General features: G+C 39.7%; 1 protein-coding gene across 2 annotated transcripts in view; it reads left to right on the forward strand.

Moving 5' to 3' along the window:
• The window catches only part of kank3 (KN motif and ankyrin repeat domains 3), a 29,006-nt gene extending 15,068 nt beyond the window's left edge, over nt 1-13,938 (forward strand). The window contains exons 2-12 of one of the 2 annotated variants that reach the window (XM_011474022.3): nt 1,350-1,411; nt 2,113-2,198; nt 2,574-4,334; nt 4,493-4,595; nt 4,785-5,006; nt 5,097-5,187; nt 5,489-5,708; nt 6,844-6,986; nt 9,681-9,881; nt 10,874-10,975; nt 12,297-13,938. In XM_011474022.3, the coding sequence (XP_011472324.1) occupies nt 2,162-2,198; nt 2,574-4,334; nt 4,493-4,595; nt 4,785-5,006; nt 5,097-5,187; nt 5,489-5,708; nt 6,844-6,986; nt 9,681-9,881; nt 10,874-10,975; nt 12,297-12,359 (2,943 nt within the window). In that variant the 5' untranslated portion in view covers nt 1,350-1,411; nt 2,113-2,161 and the 3' untranslated portion in view covers nt 12,360-13,938. The remainder of the gene's footprint in view (nt 1-1,349; nt 1,412-2,112; nt 2,199-2,573; nt 4,335-4,492; nt 4,596-4,784; nt 5,007-5,096; nt 5,188-5,488; nt 5,709-6,843; nt 6,987-9,680; nt 9,882-10,873; nt 10,976-12,296) is intronic. The other variant, XM_011474023.3, reaches the window with a different exon arrangement.
• The last annotated feature ends 204 nt before the right edge of the window (nt 13,939-14,142 follow it).

Below are 14,142 nucleotides of genomic sequence, written 5' to 3' on the forward strand. Positions count from 1 at the left end.
TGATGAGATAAAAATGTGTTAAAGGTTTCAGCTTTGTGGTCGCACAAATAATTACTGTAGCAAAGTCAGTCGACTCTGATTTCATTATTAAAGAAATAGGACTTTCCATTTAGTCTGTATGGCTAGCTTTTGGTTGACTGCCAGTCTGTGTTTTGTTCAGAATGGTGCCTTCTGCTGTAGCCATGTGTTTGCTCAGTTGAATTTAATTTCTTCTCCTTGTTTCTGTGAATAGCTGACCACATAAGACGTTAAGTTCTGGATTCGGATAGTGACAACAAATCTAGAAAGATTCCAAGCAACTTACTAGTTTTTTTTAGCATCTGCTGCAAAAAACATCCCCATTTTATGATGTTTGCAACTGTAGGGATAACATCATTATAATGGTGCGCAGTATCTATTGTGTGGAACATTTCCAAAGACTTTTTACAATTTATAATAGAATTATTTAGTGAATTGGCAAACAGTATGTGACTTAGGCTGCAGCAGATCAGTTGCTGTTCTGATAAAAAAAAATCTATAGTGCATGTTTGTGGTTTGACTTGAGCAGTGTGTCTGACTGGTGTAGCACCAAGTTCACTGGGATGAACCAAAACACGAGGTCTGACAGAACGCTGAGAAGAACCAGAGCTTTCTGATAAGAAGACACATAGCAGATAGTTGTTAACGTATCAGATTTTTAACCTTTCCTTCATGAAATGGCCCTTTTGTTGTCACAAAGTCCTTCAGAATGGTGTTGAGGCTTGGGTTTCATTTAAGTTGACTTCTGGCATTTTATTGACACTACTTTGTGTGCGTGTCGTAGTCCGAGCTGAAAAATGATGTGCGCGTTTATGGGGTTATCAGTCAGTGAGCCATAAGTATGAACTGCGTGTTTCAACAGTGTGTGTTAGGAATGTGCTTGAGGCCGCTTTGTGTTTGAACTCAAATAAATGAATTCATGTTTGATAGGTTGTATGAGTTTGTCAGTATGTAAAAGTTTTGTTCTATAACACTAATTATAGAGCAGCATTCACATTCTACCAATTGTCAGTAAGTGCTGCGTCATTTACAGATACACTGCTATAAAAAAGCGGATCTCATGTACAAATTTCTGTCTTTCACAATCACACAGCAGAGTGAGACCAAAACATAAAGAGCAAACAGTCACCTAAAGAAAGTTGTTTTCAGAAATGTTTTTATAATGTTTTTTTTTTTTTTTTTTTTTTTTTTACTTAAGTTTGAATGAATCTGTGCAGGCAGCTCACACCCAAATGTCTGTTGGAACGCACCCCAAAGCGGGAGGGGCTCCCAACATTTTTTTTTAATATTGTGTTTGTCTTCATGAGGATCATTATGTCGATGTTTCACAGGGGAGTGAGGAGCAAAAACAAGCCTCCAGCTGCTTGAGTCTGTCCCTGAGCGGCTGCAGGAGGTAAATATCTTATCAATTCATCATTTTAAACTCACTTGTACCTTCCTTTTTTAAATGAGATTATTTAACCAATATGACATGTTAATACGTGCTTTTATTTTGAAACATAGAATGTTGTTTTTTTTCCCCTCAGGACACAACAGAGATACATTTTTACCTGAGTTTATGGAAATTATACCAAGATAAAATGCATCTAATTAGTTTTTTTGTAATGGAGGGAAGGAGGGTTGTCTTGAGGTACAGGAAGTCCCAAACCTTTTGTCAGAAGAGATGTTTGATGTTAATAGAACAGCTGTTGTGTAGTTTTAAGTGTAAATAATTTCAGAGCAGCCTCCATTTGAATGCAGTCACAGGCTGTCACACGTGCTGAACTATAAAAACAGCTCTTCAGGCATCTCTGCTTGGTTTACAGCTCTATAAAGAAGCATCCATATCCATCATTAAACTGAAAGCATGGTGCCAGTTAAAGTGTCTGCAGGGAACATTCCTTTATGTGCAAAAAAAAAACCCCAAAAACATGGAGGGCAGAATTGGAGATTAATGCTCCTTAAAAACATTTGTCAAAAAATAACTGACATTTTTTGATGCTTAGTAACTGAAGAGCTAGTCTTACTCAATTGCAGTACAAATGTAAAAACTCATTTAGTTTGGCCTAAGGAGCATGCAGTCAATTGCAGTCATTCCACTGTTGTCTTTTTCAGCCAGATGCTGAACTGAAGCTGCAACAACTGCAAGGTTACACTCCTGAAAATGAGCCAGTCGGTTCAAGTCAACCCAAAGATGCCTGGTAAAAAAAACATTTCAGCTATGATGATGTTGGTGGTGTGTGTCTATGCATGTGTAAAGGTAATTTCTGTGTGCGCGGGAAGTCCATGAAAACCTGTATTTACAGTGTTGTTTGCAGCCAGGTTTCATCATTTGTTAACTCGTTGATTATAATTGATGCTCATAATTTTCTTTTAAGCTAAAAAAAGTAGAAAGTAAGTTTTGTTTGGAAGCACATAAAGATTAAATTTGAACAAAGATGGCAAAAAGGAATTACCAGAACATTTTATTTTGTGATACCATCTCTGAATGCAAGTTCTAAGGAAATTTAACACCCATAGAGGATTTTTAAACACCTTTTTTAAGTTGTACGTTGACGTGGTCACTTTCTCTTTAGATTTAGGCTCCAAGTTCCTTTACTCCAGCCAAGAAGAAGCTGACCAATCTAGCTCCTATTCTGTTCAGACTCCATATGGTTTCCAGCTTGACCTGGATTTTCTCAAATATGTAGAGGAAATAGAAAGTGGGCATAACCTGCGTCGGGCCCCTGTCAGTTCCCGGCGTCCTGGACGTGGGCTTAAACTTTCACAGAGGAGTGCAAGTGTTGGGGGGCGCACCAGTGGATGGACATCCACAGAGTCACTCGCATCACCTGCCAGTGAAGATGGCAGAGCTCCTCCCCCTCCACCGCCACGTAACCGCCTTGGCTCAGCACCATGTGAGGTACTCTCGCTTTCCCCCGTAACTCTTGCCAGCTTCCCTTCCATTTCTGCCAAAGTACCACCGCCTCCACCACAACGCAACCCAAGAGTTGAACGAACTCTCCTGGAAACCAGCCGCCGGCTCCAGCAGGAACAGACTCACCAGCACCACAATGGGGGTCGCCTCCAGCTTGCGGAACCTCCCAAACAGCTCACGCCTTCTCCATCTACCCTGGTTGTGCAGAGCAGCTGGATTAAACCCAGTCCTCAGACCTCTGGTCGCAGCACTCCTGCTGCTGGAGCAACGGTCACCCCAGTCCCACCCAGCCAACTGCAGACAGTCCGAGAGCAGATGGCCATAGCTTTGAAGCAGCTAAAGGAGATGGAGGAAAGGGTAAAGGGGGTTCCTGCACTGGAGAAAGAGGTGGCTAATCTTCGTGCAGAGAAAGATATGCTTCTGCTAGCACTAGAGGAAAAGAAAGCAGCTCCAGGGTTTGTCCAGGAGAGGCGACCGTCTGCTGAGTCCTCCACTCAAACCACAGAGACTCAGCAAATGGACCAAAGTCAGTTGACTTCACCAACCACAACTGGACACAAAAGGTTTTCAAAACCCGGTGAGCTCAAATGGCTGACAGAGAAGTTTGAGGTAAAGGAACAAAAATCTCCCCAGATAATTTCTAAGTTAAATCCAGCAGAAAAAGCAGTTGTTCAAAAGAAAACAGTGGCTGTTGGGGACGATGTGCCAATGTCCTCTATTGTTTTCTACTACAGCCATAATGTAATCGATGCAACCGTGGGAACTGAAGTGACTGTGAGTGAGAAATGCACAGGAACTGATGCCCCTTTGGTTCAGGAGCAGGAGATACAAGCCCAAGTAAAAACAGAAGAGGTGGCGGTTTGGGTCGTGGAATCACTACTCGGGTTAAGCACTGATGCACAGCGGGAGATTGGCGCCCTGCAAGACACTGTTAAACTCCAGCAGGAGTCCATCGCAGCTCTTGAAGATCGGTTGAGTGTAGCCAACAAAGACCTGGGGGTCCTCAGAGCCCAGATGGTCGAAAAAACCTCCAAAGTCACATTTGACAAAGGAGTTCTTGTCACACCAGACGTGAAAAACGTCCAGTTGGAGACGTTGACATCTGCGTTAAAGCATGCTGCAATTCAGTGTCGCCCAGAAGTGACGGATATATGTGTAGGGAAAGAGACGGATCAGGGGGAACAGGCCATCCAGACCGATGCAATGACAGCTCCAGAGCCAGCTCCTGTTGAACAGGTCAGCATTGGGTGCCAGTGGGAGAACATGACTGAAGATAAAGCTGAGGAGCAGAAATTAACAAAGAAGAGACAGCTGACCATCAATGAATACAAAGTCTCAGCTGAAGAAGAGATCGTTGGTGTTGTTAAGAATAAAGAGGAAGGTTCCAGTGAAGAAACTTCCGCCTCCGAGAGTAAGACAGGTGAGCACCGCCTTTTGTCATAAGCCAGAGAGAAAAAAAAGGATTAACAACTACTCAGAAAATGCAGAATTTTGTCAGGAAACATCTTGGTTTTTGTGTGAGGTGTGCCTCATTATTCTGACCTCTTGTTTGACACATTTCCTCCTTTTTGGAAACAGGGATGCTAAAGTCAATCATGAAGAGGAAGGATGGGAGTACATCTAGCGACAGCAACTCAGCTGGCAAGAAGAGTCTGCAGTTTGTTGGTATCCTAAATGGCGGGTGGGTATCAGAAACATGAAACCTACTTTTTATTTTTAATGCAGCAGAAATAAAACGTGAGGTACAAATTGTCCGCCGGTTGAAAATAATATTTTGACCTGGTTGCAAGCTTGACAAAAAAAGAAAGGAGAACTTCCTTCCAGATGAGCAATTTGGAGATACTATAAGGTGTTGGTTTGTTTCTCTTAGGTATGAATCTACCTCCAGTGAGGAGGAGGAGGAGGAGGAGGAAGATGGGAGCTCTTCTGGAGAAAGTGGAGAGGGCGAGTTATTGGATAGCACAGAGGAGGACGAGGCACCTCTGGAGGAAGAAACGTCTGAAGAGGAGAGGAACGTAAACTTGGATGAGAGTGACACCGATGAAGAAATGCTGCAAACAGCAAATTATTCCCCTGATGCTGTGAAAGAAAAGTGGGTTCTTTTATTTCCTACACACAAGAAGAAATGAAGACATAACCGGACCCAAAAGTGCACATTTCACACTGTATTTGTTTGTGACAGGTTTGAGTTTAGCTCAAAAATGCGAGAAGCCTGCCTCATTCTGAAGAACCATTTGAACGATGACGTCAAAACACTGAAGAGTAAGGAAGTGGTGCGTCCCTGCATTCTTTCTAAAATAAATGCACAACAATATCCTATTCAAGGTCATTACTTCAACATTACAGATGAACATCCATCATGAAAGTTCTTTATGTTATTGTGAGGGGAAATACTTTCCACATAGCAATAAGGACTTCATGTAACAATAGCAGGGGTCCGTCAAAGAGGAGACTTCCTTTAGCATTCATTTGCCAGTCAGTCTAATGTCAACATTGGAAGCATAGTTTTTACCTCAGCCACTGTTCTCTACCAAGTTTCCAGTTGAAAGTGTGTTTATCTTTCCACACCTTCAGCTGTCCAGCACGCACACTGTCCAGCTGGAGTGGTTCAGGATCTCCAGTGCAAAGACGGCTCAGCCATCGCGCGTCTCTGACTACCTGATGGCGTTCTCTGAAGTGTCGTCGGCTCTGCTGGAGCATGTGGTCAACATGACTGATGGCAACGGCAACACAGCTCTTCATTACAGCGTCTCCCACTCCAACTTTCATGTTGTCCGATTGCTGCTGGACACAGGTTGGTGAAGAAAGGCCAACTGAGACAGATGTAACAACCCATTAAAACGCTGGATTGTTATTTAAATTCAGGTTTTCTATAGGTGCTGGAAAATTTTGAAAATACTTGAAGTTTCAATTGATTCTTTTAGGGTTTAAAATGTGCCAGGAAATGTCTTTTACAACTAAGAACTATTTCACCACATGTAAATGGAACATTCTGATGATGGGATAGCCTAGGATGAGTTCTCTTCTGCCTGGAGAAACAAAGACCAAATGGGCTTATTGTCTAGATAAACTTTTTCTACTGTAAATCAACACTTCTGGTTCTTTTTCAAACAACTAATGACTCTTTTCATGTGATGAAAAATAGGAAAAAACATTTTCTATCAAAATTACTGAAAATGTTTTTCAAAAATTCTGCTGCACTTCTCCTATTCCCATTAAATAGGAAGTGATGGCTTCATGTCGGAAATGTAAGATTTGTGACAAGATATTGTGTAGATTTAAACAAACGAGTATCCATCATAAAACAGTCTAACAGTGTGGGAAGGATTAGCTGTTACTGTCTCATGTTTGCAGGAAATTATGTTAAAGACCCACTCAAATGAAAATTGTTTTTTTGTGTGTGTTTTGAAAATGTTCTTGTGGCATGTTCATGCACCTGGATAGCTCCAATATTGCATGCCATTTTTGTTGCACCGGTAATTTTAGCTTGGGGTTTTGAGGGGCTGTAAGCTAGCTGGAGAGCGTGTAAACAGAGAGCTCTCAGTCATGAGTAACGGGAAGGGGCGGCAGGGTAGATCCATGCAAGCGGTCCCGCTCACAACTCTGTGACAAATTTCTCATGAACTCCTGCTCCTCTGCAGAAACGATGTCCTAGAAAAGAACACAGGTTTTTAAATGTTGGCTAAATCATAATTAATTATAATCATTATACATAACTGGGAACTCTTTTATAATAGATCAAAGATGATCGGAGTGGGACTTTAAGGAATAGGACAAAAATACACAGTATTGAACATTTTGCAGAGTAAAGCTGATGGTATAAACTGTGTAACAATGTTAACTGTTATTTATTAGTTCGATGTATGCTAGTATTTGTAGAAAGGACCAGTTCAAGGATGATTTGTGGGACTAAAGTTCAGCTGTCACAGGTGTGTGCTGCGTGGATAAGCAGAACAAGGCGGGCTACACAGCCATCATGCTTGCTGCACTCTCAACTGTGAAGGAGGAGGAAGATATGGCGGTGGTCAGGAAGCTCTTCAGTCAAGGCAACGTCAACGCCAAAGCTAGTCAGGCAAGTTACTATAATGTCATCACATTTTCTGTGTTTTTATGCATAAAGCTGCCCCCACAACTCTCAGCAAACTGCTCATCTATTCATCATTTTCTACCACTTCTCTGGAGGGATGCCAAGGCATTTCCAAACATGCCAGGAGGTGTAATCTCTTCAGCGAGTCTTGGATCTGCTCCAAGCCCTCTTAGTCTGTGAGGCATCCTAAACAGATGTCAGGGCACTTCATCTGCCTCTTGTGGATGCAGTGGAGCTCCTCACCCTGTCCCTAAGGCTGAGCCCAGTCGCCCTTCTGGAGGAAGACAGTTTCAGCTGTTTAAATTAGTGATCTCATTCTTTCAGTCACCACTCACAGCTCATGATCATAGGTGAAGACTGGAACGAAGATCTCCAGTAAACTGAAAGATCTGCCTTCGGGCTCAAGATGACAGGCTGCTACCCTTGTGTCATGTTAAGAATCAATCATGGGGCAGTGGACTGATGCCAAGCTCACTTTTGAAGACTCCTGTGCTCAAACACGCTGTGCCCAGCACACAAATCTAGCAGGACGGCAAGTTAGATTTAGACTCACTGGTAATTCCCCCTTCAACTCTCCCTGAGCTTTACTCTGATGTATAAAAGTTTGTGTTTTTATGAAGGGTTGTTCTTCAGCTGAACCATGCAAATGTTTTATTTATTTTCTTGAGAGATGCCTAGTGCTTAAATGAAGTGGGGGGTCCTCACAAGCAATTGCACCGCATTTTGTAATATTCAAGCATGAACATCTGCAGATTTATGACTGTTTTTGTCCTTATGGTTGATTTAATCAGGTCTCGCAATGCATGAGGCGCCTGCCTGCTGCTCCTTTTACTAAATCATGGGATTGAATTTATGGCATAACTTGCTATAAATCCAGCAACTGGTGCTTGTAATGTTGCTACTGGGAATGAAACATGGGGTCTGCAGCTCATTTTAATGTTGTGCAATTAAAATCCTACTACTTTTTACAGTTGTTTATGAGGTTTTGCTAAGGAACTGGTGTTAAATTTAGGCAAAGAACTCACAAAGATTTTTTTAAACTCAGTTGTGTGTATATGGTTTTTATTCAATCTGCAGTAACTGCCCCACTTGGTTAGTGGAGGACTGAGAAAAAAGTAAATTGTACAGACTCAAAAAAAACCATCCCATGTTTCTTATGTAAAAATTACTTCTGTGTCTGTTCCTGATGACATCAAATTGAATGAGGAGCCTGAAATGTGATTACCAGCAGTGTAGACTGCAGTGATGGAAGTGGTAAATGAGTGAAGAATATAAAGTTTTTTTCTGACAAGTAAAGTCAGTCTTAGGATTAAATGATAGAGAGGCCAACCTCAGGTCATGGGATGGTGTGTTTCTATGGAGAATTGCAGTCGCTTATCAAAACAGGCCTCTACTATCTTCATCGCATTCAATTTTATGTTCATCTTTTTAAATCCAGGGCTTCATACTCCCTCAAATGCAGCTTGTGTGAGTCTTGTGCCTCTTCCAGCTGCAACAAGAACTAAAAAAATCCCATCATAATACGGTAACCCTGCTATGTGTCATTTATAAGAATTAAGTCCGTTTATCAACATCAAAGCAGATCCACTGTTCAAACTTTCCTCCAGGTTTAGCTTTTACAAAAATGCACAATATATATATTTTATATAATATTTCTGTCTCAATCTGCTGTCAGCCTAAATAAGTTACATGGTAGATACCAAATACTTCTAGAGTGATCTCTACCTTGCTTAAAGGTTCAAAGTGCTTTACAGTCACAGTACCATTCACCCATGCACACACAACCTCAACCACCAGGAGCAATGTGGGGTTCAGTGTCTGACCCATGGACACTTTGACAGATGGGCAGACAGAGGTTGATAAATGACCTTAAATGGCAATGGCTCTGTAACTAACATCTGACAGCTGTTAACATGTTTTTTCTATACTACTATATTTTAACTATGCTACTATATTTTAACCAAGGAGAACCCATTGGGTCAGATGTGACCGCTGTCTTTTTTCAATTTTATTTTTATTTTACTATTTTAAACTTTGTGTATTTTTAAATATTTTTGTGTTTATTTGAATATTTTTGCTGCCGTTAATTGGTGCTACCCTTATTGAGCAAACAAAACAAAAAACTCGTCAAATTACCTTCAGAAGCCCAGAAGAAAATTGCTCTTGTGTTTTCTGGGGTTAGACAACTACAATCACTCACTAGCACGTATGATAACACATTTTCAGATCTTTGGCTTCCCATTGTTTTTTTTTTTCTCACTTTTGTGTTCATTTCATGTAGCTGACATGATTTTACCTGTGTGTTGACTTTTACGAAGCACAGCTGGACGCCTACATCGATACAAAGATGACATGTTTTCCATACTCATGTGTTTGTTGTTGCTCCCATTTTGACGGCCATTTTCGATTTCAAAACTCTGAAATTTGAATTCTAAGGTGTCTGTAAATTAAACAGCTGTTCACATGCTATTAAAAATTACCCTAAAAAAGAGCACATGTTAACACAAAAAACAAAAATAGGTTTTCTTTGTCAGGTGCTTTTAGTAAAAAAAAAACATCAGACTTTACACAAAGAAAATCTATTTTCAAATGTTAAACTGTCGTGTTTTACTAACTTAAAAAAACAAAACAAAAAGTATCCTCCTAATAAATGTTGTTTCTTTGTCTTGGATTGGGCAGGCGGGTCAGACGGCGCTGATGTTAGCAGTAAGCCATGGGCGGCAGGAGATGGTGCGAGCTTTACTGGAGTGCGGCGCCGATGTCAACGTGCAAGACGACGAGGGATCCACGGCTCTGATGTGTGCCAGCGAGCATGGCCGTGCTGAAATAGTCAAATTACTCCTGGAGCAGCCTGGGTGTGACATCTCCATCGTGGATAATGTAAGACCTTTACAGCCAACTAACAACATCACAGGAACAGCGTCTTTTGCGTCTGCTGAAAACATCTGAGCGCTTCCTCGTCTGGAATTAAGTTCATATGTTCCGGAAACAGCTCCTCATGGGAAATTGCTTCTACAGTTTCCACTCCTTTTCACCTCTTTCTTTCCCCCTTTTTTGAAAACACAAGTCTGAAAAATGTCATTAGTGTCATCTGCCTTTGACTCATAGTGCTGTTATTTGCCAGAAACAATATCTTAAATAACTGTGGGACAATTGCAAAGCCATCTGCTCAGACTTGATGGTTTAAACCTTCGCAGACTCTGCAGTTGTCTGAGCCTCACATAATTCAGGAGAAACTGACTGAAAACAACAGCATGGCCTTTCTTAGGAATTTCCTTTTTAGAATGGGAGCTGGCATTTGTGCCAGAATGATCCGGCCATTTGGGATAGGCAGCTCCCAGATTGTGTTTCAGGGCAGCACAGCTGGACTGAGGGTGGACAGAATTTTCAAAACCTCCCAAATCCCCTAACATCCACCCACCCCCAAAAAAACCCAAATTCTTCCCAGTTAATTATTAGTCATTCCATTAAGGCTCTCTTGCAGTGGGATAACAGTGGTGTGTATTAATCATGTCCCTCTTTAAAAAAAAAAAGTAAAAAGGGGGTTGTGTAGGTTCACACAACAACATACAAATTATCTTAAAGTAAAGATTTCAGCTAAAAAATCATCAGTTTTCAACTTTTCTTTGACACGTCTTAAAAAGGATAAAATTGTTTGGGTTCAAGCTGGAAAAATGCTCCTTTTTTAAGGTCTAATGTGACTTGGCTGATGGGCATTAACAAATTGTCCAAACACAGAACATGTTGAAATCACTGGAAAAAGAAACAACCATGTATAATGTCGATCATGTGGTTCCATTTAAACTGTAAAGCTCTGAGGTTTTCATGTTGGATCAGCTGACTCTTTGTTCTTCCTCCTCTGTTTTCTGCAGGATGGCAGTAATGCTCTGTCCATTGCTTTGGAGGCAGCTCACAATGACACAGCTGTGCTCCTTTATGCCCACATGAACTATGCCAAGGCCCCGTCCGTCGCGGTACGTCCACCTGTCCAACCATCCTCTCTCCTGTGGTACCGATAGTATTCAAACACAATGATCCAATCGCCAAGGAAAATATAGGATGTGACTTTAAACTACGTAAATAAAAAGATAATCAGCTTCAGATCAACTCGAAAATTGTTTGGATGGAGATTTATGTCAAAGGGATCAGTGCCTCCTGGATTTAAAGCAGGACAGTTTCTCAGCAGTCATTCCAGCTGGACGGATGGATTTTACATGAACATGGCGCTCATTCTGAGGGGAATGCTGCCCCCTGTAGTCGCTACAAAGATTCTACACAAAACCAAGAACATTTCTGCCATGCAAAGAATTGTTGATTCTGAAGTAGTTGTAATATTCTAGTTCTAGTATTCATTAATTGTAAATTAAAAGTATTAAAAATGCCAAAAAAGGTCAATTAATATTAATAACAAATCATAATCTAGAGATTGCAAGTCAGTGTGTTTGGTTTGTCAGGTGCTGTGTTTGTTAGAACTTTAAAACTATTGTTATCTATCTTCAGAAATGTCTAGTTGCTGTTCAGAGGCAAAGTTCTTAAAGTAGATAACAGCATTTACGTGGATAGATTATAAAAACGGATTTTACATCTCTGTTGTCATGTTAATGTTCTATAGATAAGAAAAAGGACGACGATGTTGTAAAGACATAATGATAGAAAATGTCATGTCAGTCTGTCTGCATTTCTCATTCAAGTAAAACGGCATCTATTTTATTTGTATTTATTTTGAAAGAAACACATATGCTTTAAAAAAAAGTTAAAATTTTTAAATATAGAAAAGTATAACACGTCAAAAGTTAAATGTTGTTTAAAAAAATGGTTTAATGGTCACAAAAAGTTGACTAAAGTTTATTTTTCTAAACAGTGAAGTGGTACTTGGGGTTCCCGCTGGTTTTGGTCTGTAAGAAACTGGACCAAATGTCTCTTTTAGCATTCATTAAATGTCACAAATCCCTGTGTTCATCACCAAGACTTAACCTTTTGTAACCCTTGTGCTATCTTAGATGACCCCACCCTTATGTGTTCTCCCTACCATGACAAAGGTGGATAAAGGTGGAAAGATTTCATGTAATCCATGGACACCAGTGAGGTTCACAAATCATTGAAGAAAAAAGGTTCAGCGCACTGTCTAGTGGGTCTAGATGACCCAACTCCCAATGTTAAAGTGCCTAGGCTAGCACAAGGGTTAAACTGCATGTTTGCACTACTGTATAGGTAACAAAGTAGCAACAGTTATCTGAAAAATGAAGCGTGTCATTCGTTGTGCTCTGATCATTCCTGTCATGTCTCTCTTTCTAGGGGAGTCCAAAGAGCCAGGCAAGGAGCCCAACCAGCCCCCACAAGTCCTGGCCTGCAGAATAACCCAACCTGTGCTGCTCTCTGGGGCAGACAGAGCGGCTGATTTAACTGGATATGGGCTGTTCAAAGCTTCACTGGAACTTATAGAAGCACATATGTATTTATATATATATTGTCATATATTGTTCTGCATTTAAAGGTATTGTTAATATGAGAATATTATTTTTCCATATGGTTTTGAATGGTGATATGATATGCCTACCTTTTAGTGTCAAGACATCATCTTTTGTGACAAGTATCTAGAAGTGTACCCTTATTATTTGCACACATGTAAATTAACATTTAGGTGTTAATGGGGAGACTATAAAGATTTATCAGATTAGAGTCATTTATTTAGCTGCTGAAATAAGTCAATGATGCAGAAAAAAGAAAAACCCCTGTCACTTTTCTCAACACTGGCTTAAGCCACATGAAAAATGAAGCACACTTTCTTTTTTTCTGATGCTCCACAGTTAAAAACAAACTTGTCCTTTAAGGTTTGTAAAATCTAGTGATATCAAGGTAAACAGAAAACAACGAACACTGTGTACTTCCACTAAAAATGGTTGACAGCATGTGCTGCTGTTCTGTTTAAAACCAATTGGGACCAAATATATTTTTATATGTTAGGTTTTAAAACCCTGGAAAAGAAAATATTTTTTTCTCCTTTACCCTTTATTGTTGGTATGAAAATGTTATTATCAATGCTGTTACATCAACTAATCTGACTTATATTTTTGTACATTTGATCATTCATATCAAATTTTATAATCGTTGATTCTATGATTTTTCATGTGGAACACATAAACATAAAACGTCGGTATTTCCTTTATTCATAATTGAAGGTTAAAAGAAACTTTGTTTTCAGTTATATTAATGAGCTGAATTTAAGTAACTCAATGACGGTTTCTAAATTTTATTGGTCTTTTTTTCCTTTTTACTTAATGTTATGACAAATTTTACACAATTAAATCAAAACAGAATATTTTTTTTATGAAATATGCTATTTAGTATTCCCTTCCTGCCTCTTAACAAAAGATGAAAATTAAATAGATGCATCATTTACTAATTATTTCTAAAGATCTGAGTTGAGATTTCATCAAAGATTTGTTACCAAAATAAGAGCAAAAACACATTTGTCACGTTTACTCATTTATGTGTTCAGTCTGAATAAAAAATGACAATCTCCAAACACAAGTTAAAAAAGTGCAATATTATCTTTTTGTTTTTTTTTAAGTTTACTTTTAAAACTGTCATGAATTGCTCCTGTATGTTTTCAATGATGCTGTTTGTAGTTTTTTTTTTTAGCTCCAGGTTCCACAGGTCAGATACTAACGTTTATCACATTCTAAGTCAGACCATAGTGAGTTCTTTTAGCGTCTGTATTTTTAGACTTGCTAAAGTGTACCAGAGTGGGTTTATATTTATACTAAACTATGTCGGATAGAGTAACAGAGCAAATATGTCCAAAAAAACATTGGGGGGGGGGAAATAAAAATTGGGGGAAAAAAGCCAGGGGGAAAAAGTGTGTTCCTGCCCAATTTCTGTTCCCAATGAATAATGCATTTTGATTTCTTTATTTATGTTCAAGAGTTTATAAAAATGGTAAATAAAGTTGTTATTGAACACAAAAACACACACAAGATTTATGGAACAAGTCTCTTCCTTTGAACTTGTCATATTTTCATAAAAATGATAAAAAAGGACCAATTGCTGGGTGTGTAACCCTTGTGCTATCCTAGGCACTTTAACATTGGGATTTGGGTCATCTAGACCCCACTAGACAGTGCGCTGAACCTTTTTTCTT

The sequence above is a fragment of the Oryzias latipes genome, chromosome 4 (genome assembly GCF_002234675.1).
Source record: "Oryzias latipes chromosome 4, ASM223467v1".
Taxonomy (NCBI): domain Eukaryota; kingdom Metazoa; phylum Chordata; class Actinopteri; order Beloniformes; family Adrianichthyidae; genus Oryzias; species Oryzias latipes.